The 22,462-nt window shown below is 42.0% G+C and overlaps 1 protein-coding gene across 5 annotated transcripts in view; it reads left to right on the top strand.

Annotated features, from left to right (window-relative positions):
- POLR3E (RNA polymerase III subunit E) overlaps positions 1 to 22,462 on the top strand; it is a 38,703-nt gene that overhangs the window by 4,402 nt on the left and 11,839 nt on the right. For 3 of the 5 annotated variants that reach the window (XM_007060625.4, XM_043523462.1, XM_037911794.2), the window contains exons 2-17: positions 3,655 to 3,735; positions 5,034 to 5,084; positions 6,367 to 6,444; positions 8,016 to 8,131; positions 10,840 to 10,922; positions 11,993 to 12,100; positions 13,090 to 13,139; positions 13,498 to 13,617; positions 14,071 to 14,156; positions 15,725 to 15,769; positions 15,854 to 15,945; positions 16,859 to 16,979; positions 18,582 to 18,663; positions 20,735 to 20,794; positions 21,707 to 21,864; positions 22,165 to 22,229. In XM_007060625.4, coding sequence (XP_007060687.1) covers positions 3,700 to 3,735; positions 5,034 to 5,084; positions 6,367 to 6,444; positions 8,016 to 8,131; positions 10,840 to 10,922; positions 11,993 to 12,100; positions 13,090 to 13,139; positions 13,498 to 13,617; positions 14,071 to 14,156; positions 15,725 to 15,769; positions 15,854 to 15,945; positions 16,859 to 16,979; positions 18,582 to 18,663; positions 20,735 to 20,794; positions 21,707 to 21,864; positions 22,165 to 22,229 — 1,351 coding nt within the window. In that variant the 5' untranslated portion in view covers positions 3,655 to 3,699. Of the gene's footprint in view, positions 1 to 3,654; positions 3,736 to 5,033; positions 5,085 to 6,366; positions 6,445 to 8,015; positions 8,132 to 8,641; positions 8,661 to 10,839; positions 10,923 to 11,992; positions 12,101 to 13,089; positions 13,140 to 13,497; positions 13,618 to 14,070; positions 14,157 to 15,724; positions 15,770 to 15,853; positions 15,946 to 16,858; positions 16,980 to 18,581; positions 18,664 to 20,734; positions 20,795 to 21,706; positions 21,865 to 22,164; positions 22,230 to 22,462 lie in introns of those variants that run through there. The other 2 variants (XM_037911792.2, XM_043523463.1) reach the window with 2 other exon arrangements.

Genomic DNA, 22,462 nt, shown 5'->3' with positions numbered 1-22,462 from the left:
TATATCAGGTAACAATGCCTCCTGTTTATATGCTTGCCATTCTAATATTCTATTAAAAGCAACCCTCTAGACATCTTTTATCCTTAAAGAAATTGGAAAATTGGTATCTTCATTATCTGATATTTTCACGAGTAACTGAGTCACTCCATGAGCTGGGGTAAGCGGAAAGGAAATATTCATTTCTAATTCTGTAAAATATACACTCATGCTTACACTTTTTAAAAGAACCCAGTTTCTAATAATCTGATCTAATAGACACCATTTTAAATTTACATCACATGCTGACAGTTGTGCCAAGACGACTCCAATTAATTAAGAATACAGTAACCGAGAATGCAGAATGATCATGAACATTTTGTATTTCTGTAATATTTGAAAATATGCCAAATATTAAGTAGTTAAGTCTCAAATAGTGCTGAGGTAAGTAAGAGATATAGTGGGCTTAAGTATCCTATCACTGAAATGCAGCCACTTCTGGAGTGGAAAGTGGCAGCTGTTTAACATTGTAGAACTACACTACATGGCAGTTTAGACATGAGGTGAAGAATATAGAATGCTGTATGCAATTGAAACTGCAGAGGCAATGTAAGTAAACTGAATGTAGTTACCTGAGTTGAATTTTTGCCAGAATGTTGGAGTTAATGCCCAAGTACTATGGGATCTTTAATGACCACAAGTGATCAGGACTTCTGAAAGGTTAGGTAAATAACCACACTTATTAATGTGACCTTTTAGGATTATAAACTTCCAGATAAATTGGAGTATATTTAGACCTGCCATTAAAATATATGAACAGTGTGTGTTCACATGTAATTGATGAAAATGACTACAGTCATGCACACTCTGTTAGTATCTTGCTTTTACTCATGGTACATTTGCATGATCAGCAATGTGATCCTGGAGACAACCTCTTTCCAGAGGCACAGAATACACAGCGCGTCCCATGGCCTGGGGATTAGGGGGTTGCCATGGGTGGTAATTCCCATTTGGATAGGATTTTCTTTAAACTTTATTTGTTAATTTTTAAAACTTCCTTTATTGATTAGAGGCCAACGTGCGCCCTACCTGACTGATAGAGACCCCCATGAGTGGCCATTTATTGATAACTATCAGATTAATTAAACATTGTCTGTTGTGATAGCAGCCTAAATAATTTGTAAACCTTACTTATTTTGTTTATGGTGTTGGAGAAATGGTCATTGCTCCATCTGAGGGACCTGGACCCGGATCTACAACGAGACGTAGGCATTTCAACGCACAGCATTGGAATGGCTAGAAAATCACAGGAACAGGGCGATCCACAAAGCCTGAGTTAGGGCCAATGAATGGGGAGAGATAAGGGCCTTAGAATGAGATCCACAAAAGCCAGCACGCTAGGTGGGGAGCTGCCTAAATTAGCCAGTGGGAGATGCTGATGACGGTTTGGGCTAAGCCATTCCCCTCTCTGAGATGGGTGCCTATCTCTGCTTAGCAATTCACAAACAGGAACCTGGCAGTTTAGGTGCCTACAGTGTCTTTTCTGGGAATGAGTGAGGTGTCTGCATCACTCTTCACAGAACAGCCGGAGGAGGAGGTGGTGCTGCCCCTCCAAAACTATAACTTCTAGCCCAGTGGTTAGAGCACTTGTCTGGGATGTGGGGGCTACAGGTTCAATCCCCACACCCTCCTTGGCAGAGAGGCAGAAAGGATTGGAACTGGGATCTCCTACCTCTCAGGAGAGGGCTCTAACCACTGGGCTGTAGGATAGTTTGATGTAGGGCTTCCTCACTGTCCTGTCCAAGCTGCTCCACTGTGGATGTAGAATGAGTGATTGGAACAGAGGGACTGGACTCTGGGTCTCCTATCTCCCAAGTGGGTGCCCAGAGCCCTGGACTACAGCATCATAGTCTCTCTCTCTCTCTCTGGGCCAATGACTGATCCACTGCAGATAAATACTTACGTAGTCCTTGAGCGAGAGAGACTGTGAATCTAGTCCAGTGTTTCGGACATCTAAATCCATTTGTGGATCTGGGCCCTGGCTCCTTCCACAGCCCTGCTTGACTATACCAGCCTGGAGATCTCTACTGAGCTCAAGATCTTAACTCTGATTCCCCTCAGGTGGCCACCCATAAACATTCATGTTCACTAAGGGCCAGATGCTACCAGGTGCTGAACGCTTTTTTAACTTTCGGTGACTTAAACGGGAGCAGAGGGAGCTCAGTATCTTGCAGAATAGGAACTTGAATGACACCTTTGGAAGTGTCATTTTATCGTTGCCTCTCTTTTTGAGGGAAGCTTGCTGTGAGTTCTCATTTTCCATCCCTGGTCTTGCTTTGCTCCTTTCGACACACAGAATTAATTCTCCTTGCACAATTGCATGGGGTACGTCTGGGTTGATAAGATCAGAGATGTGAGGTGGTAAGACCTTGGGCACCAGATCTTTTCAGAGGCACAAAAGAGAGGCTGAGAAATGTTTCAGACTGAGAATTCTCATTCAAACATGTTAAATTTTTAATTTCCTACCATCTGAAGTGCGGTAAATACATACAGTCGCTGGACATTTATGCAGTGCACTGTCCATGTGGCAGTCAGTTACAATGCATTCATAACCTAAAATTTAGGCTTGGCAGGATTCGATATAAATCGATAGACGTCAGTAAATGTCAATTTCAGCTGAAATATGTGGGAGGGTAACAGTCATTGGGAGTGCAGCCTCTCCCCTACCCCCATCCCTTGCACCTGCAGGGATCTGGTGTCACAGATCCAGTGGCAGTGCAGGGAGCCCTCTACAGCTCTGCTGTCACAGACCCCCTCCCTCAATCCCGTGACAGAGGGCTTCCTTGGGCTCCCTGCATGTCCACAGGGCTGGTGACACCTGGTCCTTGGAGGCATAAGTTGTAGGGAAGGCTGCAATCCTGGCCTGGTGAAGCAGAGAGCATCCCAGGCCAGCACTGTGATGAGGAGGAGTTTGAGCCCTTGGCTGTGGGGGAAGCCGCCATGCTGCTGAATGGCTCTGTCCCCAGGCAGGAGCCGTTCCATAGCGAGGTATCCTCCTCTGCAGCCAGGACTTTCCCTCCTCCTCGCAGCCCTGGCCAGGGGGGTCTCTGCTTTGACCCACCAAGACCGCAGTTTCTCCCACACCATGCACCATCAAAGATCACCAGCCTTGCAGCCATGCTGGGAACCTGTGCAGCTCTGCTGTCATGTCCCTGTTCACTCACTCCCCAGCCAGGAGTTTAGGAGCTGTCCCTGGACAGGAACTGTTCAGCAGCAACTCGCAGCCAGGGTTTTGTTGTCGTCTTTGTAGTCCTGGCTGTGGGTCTCTGCTGTATAAGGCCAGGACCACAGCCTCCCCCTCACATTACATGCTGGTGTCTTGGGCCCCTTGGCCATGCAGGGAGACCCTGCAGCCCGCTGTCAGTGCTGCCCTAATACATACTGTACAAAAGTGTCATAGCCAGCAAAAGAGGAAGAAGGAAGAAATAAGGCCACACAAATGTATTCCCCATAGTCTGCTTTCCAAAAAATAAAATTCCCTTCTATTAAAAGGAACTAAAACAGTGTGAGCAAGGAAGGATCCTAGGCTGCACATGGTACACAAGATGGAAATTACGAATGGGGGAACTATAGCTCTTACAAAACAATCCTTGATACAGTACTTTTCCTCTCTTTCAGATTGTGCTAGGGAAGGACCTGAAACATTGCTTTTCCCATTTTAGCATGGCAAATGAAGAAGATGACCCAATTATACAAGAGGTAAATTTACATTGGGTCATTAGTGAGTGTTTGGTTTTCTTGAAATTTGTTTTTCTTAGCCTTTTGCACTTGGAAAGAATGTTTCCCTGGGTTTAACTGGCATCTGATGCCCAAAAACCTACAGTACCTGAAGGAAATAGGTGGTCAAGTATACAGGTATCCTCATTGCCAAAACAAGTTGGCACTCTTGTGGGCAGAGTTGGCATGGAGAACTGTTCTAGCGTTTGACCCCTGAGATTGTGTTCCAAGTCAGAGATGAAGAACATTGGTAAGTCAGCATTGAGAAGCTAGCACCACTGCTTTATCTGTTCAGTGGATAAATAGAGGATCAGTCTCCAGATTTATCATCCGGCGTCTTTTATGTGCACTAAATTTCACTTTGGAAAGTTAGAACAATTTTAAATAGAATTATTTTGCTGGATTAGAAGGTCATAAAAATGAAATGACTGGTAAATGTGTTCACTGCTTCTGCTAAAACAAAGAGTTGAGATCTGGTTCTAGTCTGAAAGGAGTTTCGGACCATTCTGCTTTTAAAAGGATCATCATAGTGGCTGTGGTGTCCTATTGATATTTGATGTGAATTCACACACACAGGCCACTATGAAGGTGCTAGGAAAGGGAAGGTATTGGGGGAGGGGATGTGGCCAGCAGGAATGGGAGCTGACAGGATCACATAAGTACCCAAAATGGCTGCCATTCTGTGGCAGTGTCCACTTGTGATATTCATGAAACCTCCATGAATTCTAGGTGTTTGTGGCAAAGAGCTGGTAATGGGACAGATATGGGGTTCTGAGCTTGTTCATCCCATCTCTCATTTTTAATTTCATATTCTTAACATTGCCTTTGTGACATGGTATTAGTTAGATACTCACCTTACATTCGCTGTTACCAAAGAGACACATGAGTTTCTTCTAGAGCTGGGTGATAATTGTGGTATTAGGTTCACAGAAAGCCCAATGAGAGCCATTTTCCCTTGTCCCAGGAGAGGTGTGTTGGCCGTGCCCTGAGTTTGCTTTGAGAGAACCCAACACTCGGCCAAAGCCACTGACCTCTGCCTTGTGTCATGGCAAAAATATACAAAATTGCTGAGTTTCGTGTGGAAAACTAGCAGAGGCTGGGTTTGCCAAAAGATTCATGGTCCTTACCTAGGTTCAGCATTCATAGTGAAACTCCAAACTAGGCAAATTTCTCCCATCTCTAGTAACTTGAGAACAGATGGCTGCATTCTCAGTAATGTCTGAGAGCATCAGCAATCGTAGCTTTCGGTCTGGTTAAACTTGTTTCTTTTGCTTTGTTAGATTGACGTGTACCTGGCCAAAAGCCTGTCGGAGAAGCTGTATATGTTCCAGGTATTCCAGATGACTTCTTGGATATAATTTTTAAAGAATAATTATTTCATAAAGCAGTAACTTCTCTTACTGTTAACATAGATCCTAACAGCTCCTAGCATGCCCCAGTACGACTTCTGCTGGATGATGCTGGGCAGTTTCACTTGCTATGCTGTTTCCTGTGTGTTAGCACCTATTGGCAGTGTAAGGGTTTGTCACTAGCGTGGCAGCATTTGGTGGATTTCCCAATGCAGTTTCTTACATGGGGCTGCAGACCTGTCTCGGCCTTGGATTTATGTGGGGGTTGGGTTTAGGTGGGTCCGTTTAGGCCTTGGTCCATTCAAACACATAGTATAGTGCCAAAACAGGGGATGGCTGGTGGTAGTACAGGGCAGCTGTTATCCCTTCACACACACCCTTTCAACCACTGCCAGGACAGTGTTGCCCTTAGGTATTATCTCCGTATAAACTGCTGCATGTCCTCATTGGTTTAAGTCCCATGGAGTGAAAGGCAGCCCTGATAACACCACTAAAGAGAAACTGCAGTGGGTAGTATAGAGAGTTGCTTACCTCCTTGTATTGAAAAGAATTTTGGCTTCTCTGCTTTTGAAATTATTTATTTTTACATCTGTGAAGCAGTTTAACTCTGTATGGATGCTCCAAAGATTTATGCTCATAATTCCAGTTAATGAGAGCACTCTTTCACCAACAGAAGGTGGTCCAATAAAAGATATTACCTCACCTAGTTTGTCTCTCTAATATCCTGGGGCTGACTCAGCTACAATAACACTGCAAACATCTCCCATGTGTTATGGAGGAAGCAGAATCACGTAGTGATTAGAGCTGGGAAATGGGAGTCAAGAGAGCTGGGTTCTAATTCTTCACTCTGTTACTGAATTCCTAGAAGACTTTGGCCAAGTCACTTAATCTTTCAGTGCTTCATTCTTCCATCTGTGAAATGTGGATATTAGTACTCACCCACCTTTTTGTAAAGCAATTTGAGATTCTTGGATAAAAAATTCTGTATATCATGGTTCATTGGTAGGGAGTGTTGTGTAGTGGCTTGAGCAAAGGACTGGGAGTTTGATTTCTGGGCCCTATTCCCAGCTCTGCCAGTGACTCACCAGACCAGTCAAGTCATTTATTCTTCTGTGCCTTGTAATCATCTGGGAAGTGGGTATACAATAGATGGGGTGGGGAAGGGAAGGGTTAGTTAGGGTTTTTTTTTGTTTGTTTTTTTTTTTTTTGAAGCATCTTGAGACTTTAGATGAAAGACACTCTGTGAAACATTTTTGTTTTCTAGTATCCTATTCGTCCAGCTTCCATGACGTATGATGATGTGACGCATCTGTCGGCAAAGATAAAGCCAAAGCAGCAAAAGGTCAGGTATCATGTAATGCTAGTCTGAAAAGATTGTTTCATGCTGTACGTTGTATGCTTAGGAAATATGAATTGTGCTCTGCTGCTAGGTGCTAACGCTATACATATAATTATTAATAATTAGCTGTTGTGGTGATGCAGCCACTTGTGGTACTGCATCTCTTAGGTTAGTTCTTTCAGAGAATTTGAGAAATTTTAAAGAGGGCTTTCTCCAGCATGGTGTTTGCTTTGTAGAGAAGCAGGTGAAGCAGTGATGGAGAGGATACTCCTTTAGTATAAAAATATTGAAATCCCACCCCTGAGAGCCATTGTAGCTGAGCATGTGATAATTCTAGTTCAGGTCGGGGATGCTTGTGCTAATAATCCATATTTTTAAAGAGCATTTTTCATATGTCTTTATTTCTAGAGCACATTTGGGTTCTGGTGACATGCTCTGTATTTTAGTATTAGTGATAGGGCTTGGTGCTGCTCTCCCTTAGGCAAGTGTAAATTAGGAGTAACTCTCTAAATCGGTGAGGTCACAGATCTGTGGGAGATCCCCATGCCTCTGGAAGCTTGCAGGGTCAGGCCCACACTTTGCAAGGAGCCATTTGTAACCCTGATTCTCCTCTCACGTAGTTGTAAATCAGGAGTAACTCCACTGAAGCCAGTGGAATTACACTGGCATAAAACCACTGTAAGATCAGAACAGGGCTCTTTGCCACTAGATGGAATATAGTATGGTGTTTCATTGCCCAAGTCTTGCGGAAATGCATTGGGCTTCAGACTTTCTGAATAGACCTGGTGGCAGGAGAGAGGGAAGGGGGCCGTGGTATTCTTAAACAAAGCTATCTGACAGCGTAGTCAGAACACACACACACACATGCTTTTTTTTCAAGGCTGCCTAAGGGCACTTAGACTCTCCACTCCCATTAATTCGAATGGGAAATTGTGCATCTAAATCCCATTTAAAATCTCAGCCATAATGCCCAAATTCTGCCCTCCAGTGGCTATGTGCATTTCCTTTGATGTCGATGAGAATTATGAGCTGCTTATGAGAGGCAGAGTTTGGCTGTTAAACATCCACCTAAACTTGGGTTTGATGCACTGGAAAGGAGTGTGAGGTAAACACCTGAAAGAACGTGTTTTGTAATAGATTTGCTGACACATGTTGAGAGCAGCAGGGCAGCTGTAACTCCGAGCATCTTTCGTGTGCTATTTTCTTTTCTTTAAATCTTTGGTGATGTAAAGGGAAAGTCTTGAATTTTGGTGCTCCACCTGCAGTGTAAATGATACATCTTCAAAATCCATTTAAAAAGGGTTCCTGAAGTACAGATCAAATTTGGTAGTTTTCGTTGGGCGTCTGCAAATGGCATTGATATACAGCATGACAGTGTATATCAGTCCTGCAGAGACTCAAGCACCTGCTTGATCTTATGTATGTGATTTGTCCCATTTGACTTTAACGGGGTTGCTTGTAGGCATAATGGTAAACATACATTAGTCTTTGTGAGACTGGAGCCTAAGTTTGGTTGAATATTTGGTGATTATGCTATGTTAACTATTTGTGTTTTCTTAATTATTGGTGATTAGGTTGAACTTGAAATGGCCATTGATACTTTGAATCCCAACTACTGTCGCAGCAAAGGAGAACAGATCGCTCTCAATGTGGATGGCACCTGCACAGATGAAACTAGTACCTATTCCTCGTAGGTATCCTCTTTGCTCTGATTTTCTTTTCTAGTAAATGGTCAGATTTCCCACCAAACTTTTAGGGAAGGGGCGGAGCAAACAAATATGCAATCTCAAGGTCTGTTATAGTGATTTCAAGGACCAAAAAAGTTAAAGGTGTTTGTAAACTCCTTCTCTGTCCAGCATTAAAACAGTGACACTTAGGTTCGGGGTTTTTTCTACAGAGGCCTTGGTTTACTCAGTTTCTGGCAAGCACAGAAAACCATGCCTTGTAAAGTTGAAAGTTTATTGATCAAACACAAGGAAGAACAAGAAATTAAAATAGGCATTTATACTGAAATTGAATGACTACGCAAAACAAACTTAAATAAAGCATATTAAAGTCTCTCTCCTTTTGCAGACAAAATATCAGTCTCTTATTTTCATTAACAACCGTTCCTTGATAAAAAGGAAGGTTTAATTTTACTGTCAGTCCTGATGTGCAAAGGATATTCACTTCTTCTGTGTTTAACAAACAGAAGGTGGAGAAGAGAAAAGATAGAAAAGGTGGGGGAAATATGGCTTTTGTTGATGTTTTTGAAACACTGGATGGCTGGTCAGTCGTGAATGGATACTTTGGCTGGCAGGTGACCGTGACATCTGGTGCCTGGACCCTGATTCACATTCAGGTCAGGGATGTCCTCTGATTGGGTTATTTCTCCTTAGACAAGACAAGGCTATGGACATCTCATCTCTTTTGTGCTGATGTAGTGTGGTTGATTTTTAGGATTCAGTGGAAAACCATGAGAGATAGGAATTGCAGGGGCAGGCAGAAAGTAACACAAAGGGAAGGGAAACAGAACAAAATCTTGGGTACCTCTATGGTGCTGGCAATTATGTATCCCCACTGATGGGCTGAGGACTGGATGTCATGATGATATGATGGCTTTCAGGACTCCCAAGTGAAAAACAAAATTCCTTAAAGAGGAGTAAAGCCTGCTGGCCTTCCTCTCAGGAAGAATGTCCTTTGGTTTGGTCTGCTTCTTCTGTTGGGGTTGGGGAAGGTGAGGTGGGACGAGACTAGCTGAGCTGGGGCGTGCTGAGCAGACATGCACTGGGGAAAGAGATTTTTTTCCCCCCAACATTTCTTTTTTAAGAACCCAAAGATGAGAAAAATGGGTGGCATAGTTCATCTCAATATTTTGTCCATCAATTAGGCTTTATATCCTTCACACCAATTTTGATCCATTAATTCCTGATCCCATATCTTGTTTATTAGGTCCAGCCTCAGCACAGTCCTTGAATCATGTCAGTAGATTTTTGTTTGTTTGTTTGGACTAATTTATTCTCTCTCTGGTTTTCTTGCATTTGTTCATAACATCATTACTGAAAATAATTTGACCTATTTTCCATGGTAAATTCCCATGCAGGCTAAAAAATGTTATAGGTTATTCTGACATCTTATTAACTTTTACATCCTTTTTACATTTCAGCTTACAATTAGGGTTAACTTTTTGGCCCAGTAATCACAATCTTCCAAATATGGAGAAATTTAGACATTTTAAAATATATTGCCAAGACTTTCAAAAGTAACTAGTGATTTTGGGGGGTGTGTGTCAATTTTTGGGTGCCCAACTTAAGACCGTTTTAAGGAGCTTGATTTTCAGGAAAAGCTGAACACACACCCTAAAAACATATAGCCACGGTATGGTGTCTAAGCTTGGGCACCCAGAAATCACTCGTCATTTATGAAAATCTTGGTCTATACATTTTGCATTTTAAGAGACGCTGTCAACTTGAAATTTGTCAGTTTTTTTTAAAAAAACGAATTAAAAGTACGTTGAGATATCTCACCTGTCCCGGAGTCTCGCTACTGATTTTTGTGAATTTTTTTACAATCCCACGTTTCAGAATATTTTTTGCTCCCCTGTTGCATCATGAAGGATGCACGCAAACAATAGGGGAACCTGGCTGGCTGGCTATTCGGGGAAACAGTGAATGTGACTATTCACGAACTACTGTTGGATGTGCAAAAATTAGAGGCATATTTTTTTCTGTCTTATCTCTTTTAGTTGCATAGTCTAAGGGTAGCTTATAATGGCAGCAGGTAAAAATAAAACTCGGCCAGGTGTGCAATTAAAGTTGGTGGCATTTTCTGTCATTGGAGAGTGTTATGCCTGAGTCCCTTGGAAAAATGACAAAACAACATCTAAACCAAATAAATGTCCCTCAGTGCTAATTCTAGCCAGGAGCCATCAAAGCGTGAGGGACATATGTAAATCTTCAGCACAAGCTTAAACACTTTGCTGAATTAAGGCCTCTCAGGGCCTTCGGTACCTGTTAATGTAACCCAGTAGCTCTCCCAGAGGAAGGATTAAGGAAGCAGAGTAGCTGCTCCAGTGCCTCATACTGTAGAGTGTCTTCTGCTGTGTAATTCCATCAGGGCATCTCTGGATAGCTGGGAAGCCACCACTCAGCACTTTCTAAAGAGCCCCTAATTGAATGAGCACATGGGACAGATAATATTGTAGTTGGGGTGCTGTGACTTCCACAGTACCCATAGTAAATAATGCTGCAGCGTGGGATATCAGCAAATACACGTATAAATATATATTTTTAAAAGACCTGCAAGTTTAATTACCGTACTCAATTTTAGAGAGCAACAACTCTTTGCTTCTGCCCTTTAAGGCTTGCATGTTTTGTGGTATCTGTGGACTGTAGTCATAAAAGTTTAATTTATTTACAGGAAGCTGATGGACAGACAAACTTTCTGCTCTTCACAGGCTGCGAGTAACGTTTCCCGTTATGCTGCTGCTATCTATAGAAAAGGTTATTTTTTTTCTCCTCCCCCGACCTTACGAAATAAATCGTTTTTTAAATATGCAGGGTTTGAAATGAAAAAACTGTGGTGTTTGTCTCCAGCAGCCTCTGTTCCTATTTAGTGGCTGTCAATTCCTTATAAGTAAGTTACTGTAAGGGAGAACTTAACTACTTGGAGTGTTCTAAAGTCCTTGAGATTCCATTAAGGTGTTCTAATGACATTGTAAACAAGGTAACAGTTAGTAGGGCTTGTAGATGCAACCAGAACTCTACCATTGAATTATAGACTGAAACCATATACACTGAAGGGGATATTATTTAATATTCACTTCAGTCTCTCTGTTGCTGTTCTCCCTTACTCCACACGTTCTGCTCCTTCATTTGTTTCCCAAACCCTCTCTTGCTTAGTATTCTAAAAACCTCTGGGAATACTGATGTCCCAAGAATTTCCTAAGATTGGTATTCTATACGTTTTTGATGTCACCTTATTCAGAGTTTGCTGTTGTCATAATGATGTAAATACTCATTATTGGGGTGGAAGGCCAGGGGCTGCTGTAAACTTTGGATGCTGTGGAACCAGCACTGGGTATTGTTCTCCAGTTTGTGGCAGAGATACTTATTTAGAGAAGGGACAAAGAGACGTTACTGATGTCGAGATTCGGTTTAGGCTATGAGCTCGGGGGTGGGCTTCAAGGCTGAATCACAGGTTGGGATTGGATTAGTACTGATCTTTCATGAGCTGCTGTTCTGAGATTTTTGGCCACAAATGGCAGAAATCTTGTCAGATCATCTGACCTTGTGAAATGTGAGTTTGAGCCATATGTTATCCAGAAAATGGGCCTCTTCCAGGCTTGGATCCTACCAAAAAGCGAATTGTAGGGGCAGGTTTGGACCAAGGGGTTCAATTCTGATACCTCTTTGAAATACTAAGGACTGGATTAATCTTCCATTTAAGAGTCTCATCTTACATTTAAATTTAATAAATCTTTGTCTTAAATTTAAACTGTGACATTACAAAGATGATAGGAAAATGAAAATTGCCAACTGTAGGCCTTGGAAAATAACTTGTAATTTTTCAGGTGAACTTCACCTAACTCCACTATATGGCATTCTACAACTGAGGCCAAGTTTCTCCTACTTGGACAAAGCTGATGCCAAACACCGAGAAAGAGAAGCTGCTAATGAAGGTAAATACATTACAAGCTGTATTTTCTTTGTTACAGAACAATTTGATTTCTCTTTAGATTTTGTTATACTGACTTGATGGTGTTATTGGAAAGAGCTATTCATAGCTGAAGAAACACTGAGCATGTTTTAAAATAGAATAATGTATAATGATTGGCTCAGAGGAAATAATTGTTCCTTTTAACCGTCAGATGAATTAAAGGTCTAGAACATGAGACTGTGAACACCTGGATGGTAGAATATAAAAATAAAACTTACAGTACTTTTTTCATTGTGCTGCACAGTTAGCTCATCCTCTCAAGACCCCTATCAGTTAAGTGTTGTAACAAATCTGTAGCCACCTAGGTCTTCACGGTTGTTACTGTGCTGCATTCCATGGGCATTTGGAACATAATAGCATCCACAGGAATTGAACCTAGATCTACTTGTTCCAAAAGCACTGGCCCCTACCTCGAGAGTCAAAGGAGAGTCTCCATTATGCGTCTGCCTTGTAGATCCTATGCCAGTGATGCATTTCTGATTGCATCCAGTAGAGGGCAGTGGAACATATATGCAAACTAATCAGTATATTACCATATTGATATCTCTATTTAACAAATGGGGGAACCAAGATACATAGGATAAATTACTTGCCCAAAGACATATAGACTTAATATCAGAGCAAGTTCAATTCCCAGCTCTGCCACAAGCTTCCTGTATGATGTTGGGTCAGCCCCTTCAGGTCTCTGTGCCTCAATTCTCTCTGGTGGTGGTAATTTTTCCATACCTAACAGGAGCGTTTGTTTGTGAGGTGCTCATATAGTGTGGTGACGAGAGATACAGCTACCCAGGTATTTATATAAATAGAACTGAGGTGGCTGGCCACTGGTCCTGTGTTTTGGACCATACCTCTCTCCTGGACTAAGCCTCAGAACAGTCATAAACTCTCTTGTGGCTGCTTCATCTTTGATTATATTTTTAATTTCATTTTCCTGGCTTGTTTTTTTGTCAGCGGGAGATTCGTCCCAAGATGAAGCTGAAGACGACATCAAGCAAATTACTGTATGTCTGAGATTCCTTATTACTGGTAGTTCAAGAAACTGTGCACAATCAGAGTATAACAATCCATAATGAGCTGACAGGGTTTACACCGCAGTTGGTGCTCAGCAATTAAACCTCCACTTGGGAATGGGAAAGTTGACTATTTAGTTAAGTCAACAAGTGAAATAAGAAGGGTGGGGCTGTTGCGAAAGAGCATTTCTAGTTCAGCTAGTTCCTAGCTGTCTACCCCTGGCTTTGCCATTCAATGTATTTTCTTTATATAGCGCACACGTTTTTGCATATAATTCCCTGTGCCATTTTAATCTGTGTCATTTTGAGAGTTTTGGGGACAGTAGTTAACGGTAATCAAATCTTGTAGGTAAGATTCTCCCGACCAGAGACTGAACAAGCTCGTCAGCGACGTGTTCAGTCCTATGAATTCCTGCAGAAGAGACAAGCTGAAGAGCATTGGGTCCATCTGCATTATTATGGTTTAAGGGTAGGTATGTTCTGGGTGCTTTGGAGGCTTGAATACTCATGTATCTCAGCAGGCTCTAGTGTCAGCAACATGCAGGGGGGCCTGAGTCTGAGGATCAAACTCAGGCCTTTGCTTGTGGACTGGGCACTTTCAGGCATTAGATAGGGTGTTGGTCAGGGGAATCAAATCAGTTTGATGCCAGGAGTGATAATCAACTAACAAAAAATGTAAATGTGTCCGTGTTTTAAAATAATACACACTCAAGCTTTCCCATGTTGCATCAATGTCAACGCAGCCGTGTGAAAGTAATGCATTACAAGTAATTACATAGTCCACTAGCTACATGTTAGAATAATGAGTGTGGGATTTTAATGGTGCTGGAGAGCCTGAGAATGAAGAATTAAACTGTTTGAGATATGGCACGTTTACTGTACATTGCAGTGAGTCTTGCTCTTCCATCCCCACATTTCTCAGGACAGCCGTTCCGAACATGAGCGCCAGTATTTACTCAGTCAGGGACATGGCATGGCAGAGAATACCGAATTAATTAAATCTCCCAGGTAAAAACTTTGGTCTAGTATCCTACACAAGTCGCAGTAACGTTTGAATATTTGTCAGGTTGTCATATATATTATTAACAACAGTAGGTTTTAATGATAGAAATAATTTTTAAAAAATTGATTATTTTTTTCTCATAATTTTTGGTGCGGGTTTTGGGTTTTTTTGTATTTCACTCAGGCCAGAGAGTGAAACCAGTCATTGCCACTTTTTTTTTTTTTTTTTTTTTTTAAGCCAGATTAACTCTAGTTCTTATGTGCTAACACGGTTCTATAATGCAAGGATTACAAATGCAGCTGGGGAAGGTTTAAATCAAAACCAGAAACTATTAAATTTTAAAAAAAAAAACAAGTCAAGAACTTTTATTAATAAATGAGTTTTACAAAACCTATTTTATGATTTTTAATAAAGACTTAAAAGTACTTGACTGTTTTTCAGCTTCAGATTTGCTTTTTGGTAGCTGTATGGGGGAAAGGTTTATATGGTGGTTACAGGAATCTGTCCAGGATGCAGTAATTAATGTGGTTTTCCTGTAATCTGGGGTAAGCAAGGCCCAATAGTGGGAAAGCAGCAGGACATGGTGTTTTGCACTCATGGTGTTGGTGGGTTATTTTTAAAATTTGGCATCTCATTGAACTGTCCTGTCTATGAAAAATTTTTAGGGCCAGATTCTGTCCTCAGTCACACTGAAGTGGATGAGTACTACACAGGTGGAACAGAGGAGAGAACCTGGCCTGTTACTGTGTATCTGAGGTACTTACTGTAGTACCTGAGTGCCTCGGAGTCTTTAATGTACTACCCTCACAACACTGCTGTGAGTTAGGGAAGTGCTATTATCCCCATTTTATAAATGGGGAGCTGAGACACAAAGGGCGTGTCTACACTACAATTAAAAACTCACGGCTTGTCCATGCCAGCTGACTTGGGCGAAGGGGCTGTGTAATTGTGGTGTAGATACTAGGGCTTGGGCAGCAGCGTGAGCTCTGGGACCCTTTTGCCTCGCAGGGTCCCAGAGACCGAGCTGTAGTTTGAGTCTAAACATCTACACTGCAATTAAACAGCCCTTAGCCTGAGACCTGCAAGCCCGAGTCAGCTGGCGCAGGCCAGTTGTAGGTGTCTAATTGCAGTGTAGACATGCTCTGAGAGGCTAAGTGACTTGCCCAAGGTCAGTAAATGTGTGGTAGAGCAGGGAATGGAATCCTGGTCTCCATAGTCCCAGTCTAGTGCACTGATGACTGCACCATCCTTCCTCACCTTAACTAAATTTAAGGAATGTGATGTAGAAATCTTTATCAGTTGTTACTGGTAATAGCATGAATTCAGTGATTTTGATTTCTTCCAACACGCTAAAAATCGTTGTAAGCAAATAGTTCTTAGTGGATATAACTACAGTCTTCATACATTTCTCCAGCACTGAATTTCTTTGGAAAGGAAAAATGACCTTGGAAGCTAATATTTACTTTGTAGATTTCACATAAATAAGATTGCACTAAGCAGGAGATCATTGTACTTCAGCCTAGAAAATCCTAATACAAGTATTTTAAGGCTGATACATTTTCTTTTCCATTAGTGAATACTTAATGATGCTGATGCCTCCGAATGTAGAAGAAGAGAAGTAAGTGTTTGCATGGAATGTCCTAACCTCACGTTGGCTGGATGTTGTATTTCATTGGCTACAGTTCTGCTTGTTTATTTACAGAGACAAACCTGTGGCTCCAAGCAATGTGCTTTCTATGGCACAGCTGAGAACTTTACCCCTCGCTGATCAGATTAAGATTCTGATGAAGAATGGTATGTGATATTTTTAAAACATTTCACTTCCTCACGTCCTTTCATGACCTCAGACTTACCCTCCTTTTCCCTAAAATAAGTAGCCTTTCCTGGCAGTGTCTATGCTGTCATCCTACAGGGCTGAGAGTCTCTATGGCCCTTTGTTTCTAGGGCTAAGTCTCAGGCTCTGAATAGCATCTCTTCCATTGCCGATCGAGTACGCCATTGATTTAGAAGGGAAGATAGACACATGACTGCTTGGAGAGCTGACACCTGCGATTTGGGCATGTGCAGCCAAAGGAGTACTCCTTGGAATAACTTCCACTCTAAGACCACTGCTGTTCCTTCCAGGACACACCTGTCTCTGTTGATCCACTGCTGGGTAGTGGAGACTAAGCATGAATTTTAGCTCAGAGTTTAATGCAGCAACCTGCCATTTTGGCCTTGTCCTTTCCCGGGAAGGTTTTCAGTAATATGTGCCTCCTGCATGTAGCCTGAGACAGCTTTAGCCCATCTTTCTGGAATTGCTAATGATTTGACAATAGCAAGTGCTAAAGTTTTTGTCTCTGGGTCTTACTGTCTTGTCAGATGACTCAGTCTATTGCAAAAAATAGAATGGTATAGATGGTTTCTTTTATCAGTGTATTAATTTGGGATCAGTTAAGCCAATTAACTTGCACACAACATTCCCTGACATGTTTTCAGTGCATATGCAGACTGACTGAAATGGAGTGCTTCTTCTAAAGTGCTTTTTATTTTTCGGGAGCTGTGAAATATTTTTGATCGCTGATTTCAGTTTAAACAGATGGGAGTCTTTTATATTAAAAAATAAAATCTGTGTATCCATTTTTTTAAAAAAAGGAAGTCCTTCTATGAATCTAAATAAAACATTGAAAACATCTTTAAAACAACTGTGTTTCATCTTTTCCTTTAGTGAAAGTAATGCCTTTTGCAAACCTCATGAGTTTATTGGGTTCTGGGATCGATTCTACTGCAGTTTTACGCTGTATACAGCAGGTGGCGATGCTGGTCCAGGGAAACTGGGTGGTAAAAAGGTACGCCTTCTGTTCTTTGTTGTCGTCAAATGTTAACGTTCCTGTTAGGAGTGGATCAGAACAATGACTTTGTATCCTTTACTAACATTTTGTTGCTGTAATGTAGTTGAAAGCACCAGTGTCTGAGCTCAAAAACCCAAGTTACTTAAATACTTGATTAAATGCAATTCTTGTTACAGTAGTCTGTTATGCAGAAGACAAAGGGCTGATGTTAAATGATCACAGGGCAGAGGCTGAGCTATCTAAAATTGTATCGAACTGTGTGATCTGTTTTGTTTGTGTATTGAGCCACTTCAGTTTTTGGGAAGAAAAATCTTTATTCCATCAGTATAGGAGTCATTACTGGTTTATTGCTGTTGTCACTGAGAGCTGGTCTCTGGAAGGGTTTATCCATTTGATAAATTGAGAGTAGGTTGCTGGGTGCACCTCATGTTCATAAAATGGATCCTATTGTAGTCACCTTAATCTTTAATACAGTAGGGCATCCCAGCGACACTGCAGGTCTCAAATGCCATATCCTTTTCATCCACATGGGATATTACGTGCTGGGAATTGCACCCTCATCTTTAGGCCACATCTGTAATAAAGATGAGGGTGAACACTAGTCACGTTCACATTCATTGGCAGCCATTAGCCTGTGGACCACGCTTTGGCCACCCACGACCTGGGGCTGCAGCTGCTGCAGAATCGCCTGTAAGGTGACACAGATGCACTCTATCTTAAATCACTCCAGAAAGGAATGCTGTGAGCCGGATAATGCTGTATACAAGCTCCCAGAATGATGGCACGAGGGTGTTTATGTTGTAGCAGTTGCTAGTACTGTTTTATGTGTGTCCGTGGTTGTTACAATACCTTCATCTTCCAATAGAAAAAAAGCGTTGGAAGTGTAAGATTAGCCTAATAGAGCCTTTTATTGTGAGGGTGAAAAACAGCTTTTGCCCTGATCAGCTGTGTGGCGTGAAACCCATGATCAGGAGTGACCTTGGGGCTATGGAGAGCACTTATGATGGTGGATGTAATTTAATTAGTACCCCAGTCCGAATGGGATGGGGTGTTAAGTGCCCCAGCTGATGGAATTTATAGCATCTCTTACTTAAAATCCTTGAGTATTAAATTAGAATAACAATAAACTAAGTCCGGTGTATAAATGTTTTGGCTCATGTTACCTTTGGGGTTGTGTGGGGAAGCCATGTAGCCCAAAGCATGTGGTGACACACTTTTGGACATGTGTGCATTAAGGAAATTCACACTGATGTAGCTAAGCTGGGGCAGACCCCTAATGTAGATGTGCTCTACCAGCATACAGTTTACATCTGTGCATCTTATTTCTGTTTGTTACCAGATTAAACTTCACTGGTCTAAGCCCCTCTTTGCACTAGTGTGAACTGCGCTGATGTTGTCACACCAGTGTGAATTCTCTTGATGCAGACAGGGCTTTAACTTCATTGGAATTTGTGTAAAGCCTGCAAACTTGGCTGGATGAAAGGTGTCTTTTGACCAATGAATGGACGCGTCAGGGCATATACACTCTGTTAAAAATCCTCACTGATAATATTTAGTTGCAATGCATCATAATTAATTATTTCCTCTTTTAATTAACAGCGATGTCCTCTATCCAAAAGATACCTCTAGCCCACACAGTGGAGTCCCTGCAGAAGTGCTTTGCAGGGGAAGAGACTTTGTTGTAAGTATAGATACGCTCTGTTTGTTTTCCAGTGCCAAAACCCAAATCAGATGAAGTTGGCATAACTGACCACATCATTGCTAATCTGTACTGTTCTTCTATGATCTGAGGTTTGTTCCAAAGAAATAATCTCTAAATTACTCCTGAAGATTTTGTTGAAGGAGTTAAGAGAATCAACATGGAAATATATTGATTGTCACTTGCTAGTCATATGATTGGTTGACGGGTGTCAATCAGATCTAGGTGTCAGATCATCTACCTAATAAAAACAGTTATCACATTTTAAAATATGACACAAAGCCGCCATCATGCTAACCCACTTAATGGCAGGCTCAGCAGAGGCTGATGGAGGCTGAACAGCCTATCACCTTCAGAGGTGGTCCCTCTAGGGCAGAACTGAAGGACCTTTGCAGGGAGATGCTAGGGATGCACTGTACTTGCTATGCGTGCCCTGTTGTTCAGTAAAAGGGCTTCGCTCCCAGAGCTGCTGTTCTAGCACCTTTCATGAGCAATAAGTGCAAATATAAATTGTGAGTACAAGACACACACACTCACACTCACTCTCTCTCTCTCTCTAAACCCCAGCAGGGAACAGACCTTTTTACCTAGAGACCGCGTTTGTCTTTACAAACAATCTAAGGAGAACTAATCCCAAAATAACTTCAACATTTGCCATGCTCTGTGGCTTCCATCTCTAATGGACAGATACAAGCATGTGTGTGACCCTGTCATTTTCCTATTAGAGCTGATCACTCTGATGTTTGCACTCTGCTTAGTTTCTCTTCTGGTCAGCTGCTGTTAGATTAGTCTCTGTGTGAGCCCAAACTGACGGTAATTAAAATTGACTTTCTGACACATCTTGAAAGCTGCTCAATGTGCTGCCATATAGGAGACCCAGATTCAGGGGTAACTCTTATTCCCGGAGGCATGGGAAATAGGCAGTGCCCGAGAGTATTGCATTTGAAGTTTTGGGGATTCTGGGGACCAAAACCACTACTGCACTTAGCTGAGTAGTGGAGCAGCAGTAATACTAGGCCCAGAGGAGGTGGCATGTTCAGCAGTCGGGTTGAATAGAGAGTGTCCTGTAGGAAAGCTGGCAGTTTTGGACCTATGAATAGTTGCAAGAAGGGTATGTTCACAATTGTCTCCTTTACTGGAGTCAGTGATAGCTTGTGGTTTTAAAGACGTGTGTGCTAGTGCATTGGGGGCAGCTGTGTCGATTAGTATGTAGGGGGAGAGAAGCTGAAGAAGGTGAAAGGACATACAGAAACAGCCCAGTTGCTCGTGATTTTTTACACCCTAGGCTGTGACAGGGCAGAGAGTGGGGAGGGAGGAATTGGTAGCAACAAGGGTTTAAATTCCTGCCCCCAACCCTCCAAAATGTATTAAAACCTCCATAAACTGAACTGGCCCAAGCTTGTGTGTGTGTGTGGAGTGGGGGCAGTGGGTAGGAATCTAAGTGATTGTAATGTACTGGTGCAGGCATGCTCACCACACTTCCTTTTATGGTGATGGGTGCTGTAGAAAGGACTAAGAGAGAGGATGGGAGTCCTGCACTGGTTGACATATAAAAAGGATATAAACTTCACTGTTAGTGACAGCTCATGGAGATTTCCTCTTGGGCAAGTGGCAAAACACATGGTTTTGGAGCAGAACGTTCCGAGTGCTACCCCTGATGATGCCTGTAAAGTCACAGAATAACAATGAGCTTCCTCAATGTTTGTTAGGTTTTTGTCATGTTTGTTTTTTTTTTAAACCATGTTTAATGTAAATTTCAGAGGATCTAAGTGCAATTTCTGCCACAGCTTCACCAAGGCAAATCTTGGATTTCGCTAGAACTTTTGTTTTTGTGTCCTTTCTTATCATTCAAGGAAAATGTCTACAGGAATAGACCATGCCAGGTCTGTATTTGCCCCAGTTGACCCACTTGCCTGGCTGAGAATTGCCCACCCCTGCATTCTTGAAAGGTTCCTGGTTTCTGGTTATGCCGTTGTCACAACAATGCATCTGTTCTTTAGTAATGCAGCTTCCTAAAATATGTCTCCCTGCCCCCCCTCTTTATTTCCCCCAGATGTGGAAGTTTACACAGGATCGCTGGGTCGTGCGAAAGGAAGTGGCCACAGTCACAAAAGTGAGTAACAATTTTTTCTAAACCAGAGGCATATGATAAGCAGTGGGAATTGTCAATAGCTGCATTTGTGGCTAATTCATGCTGATGCTTGCCTTTCCTCCTAGCACCGCACACAGTGGTGACCCATTTTACTGCTGACTTTAGGACATTACCTGACACATTTCACTGCTAATTCCCATTATTGCTAACCTAGGACAGTGTTGCTTCAGATGTGTACTGCATAGTGGAGACTGTGAATGCATGACGAATCAAAGCATTCAGCCTCCTCAGGGGAGGGTAGCTCTTAATTGCTTAAGAGCAACTCAGGCACCTGATCGCTGAATCATCTGCTCAAGCACGTTAGTATCTGTAAAGTAAATGGGATTAAAAGTGAAAAAGCACTGTAAGGATTAAAAAAAAATCACACAAAATAAAATGACAGAATGAGTTAATTTTATGTAGGGATTTAATAATCTTACATTCTGAAATTTTCTAGTGCACTTTGCCAGCGGTGGACATGGATGTGTACCTAGAGGGTTGCTTCACCTATAGCTGAAATGCAGCTGCCTCTGGGCTTTTAACAGAAACCAAGAAGTCTAAACTTCAGAGAACGCTTAGATATGTGGAATATAATTATCCACAGTGCAGTTTGTTCAGGATATTGGGGATAACTCCCCAAGTTTTGCAAAAAGTGCTGCAGACTGTTTAACTACATGCTTAGCTTTAGGTCCCTTCTGAAATATGGTCCCTCCTGGTACTGACTCAGAGGGAAGACCATCTCCTGTTGAATTGCCAGGAGACTGCTTTTCTTGGCAGTCTCCTACCCAAACCTTAATCCAGCCCAACTCTTCTTATTTGGTGATATCACAGCCCAGGTTTGTATGGCTGCAGGTGTGGTTTCCCTGACCTGTTACACTTCTTTCTTTCTTTCAGCTTTGCCCGGAAGATGTGAAGGACTTCTTAGAGCACATGTCTATTGCAAGAATAAACAAAGGCTGGGAATTCTTGCTCCCTTATGATGAAGACTTTGTTAAAAAGCATCCAGATGTGGTTCAGAGGCAGAATATGCTGTGGATGGGCATTCAGGCCAAGTAAATGATTTGCTTTCTTCTGGGGGATAAATTAAAGATGTACAAGTACCAACTGTCCTATGACTGTAGATTGTAGCATGGTAGTATTTTGATCTGCACTTCCTCTACACGTCCCTTTTAAAGGGCAGTTGTATGATGGGACTGTTCCATGGTTCCCAATTTCACTGGGCCGTTGACCATCTCCAAATGCTTTAGCCTTTCAAAAATGCCAAAGGAGCTAAAGCCGAAATGTCTGTGTTCAGGTGTAGGAATGCCAAACTAAAAAAAAAATACTCTTGTGTATTTTCTCTTGAATTTCAGATTAGAAAAGGTCTATAATCTATTAAAGGAACATTTGACACCAAAGAAACAAGATGGACAATCAGGTATACTAATGGTTAAGATCATTATAAAATATACTCTCCCGTTTGTGTTTCTAGTGTAATTTCTGTGCGTCACTTCTTTTTTGGGGGGAGGGGGGATGAGTCTGCAGTTTCCCTTTTGATTGTTTGAGGTAGATTCTGGGCTACATTAAGGTGAGCTTAAACCACCAGGGTGGGACAAGGCAACCTTAAAACTGCCATATAGGCACAACTGTGGATTCCCCAGCGCAGAGGAA

Source organism: Chelonia mydas, chromosome 10, assembly GCF_015237465.2.
Source record: "Chelonia mydas isolate rCheMyd1 chromosome 10, rCheMyd1.pri.v2, whole genome shotgun sequence".
Lineage (NCBI taxonomy): Eukaryota > Metazoa > Chordata > Testudines > Cheloniidae > Chelonia > Chelonia mydas.
This window is presented reverse-complemented; position numbering and strand designations above follow the sequence as displayed.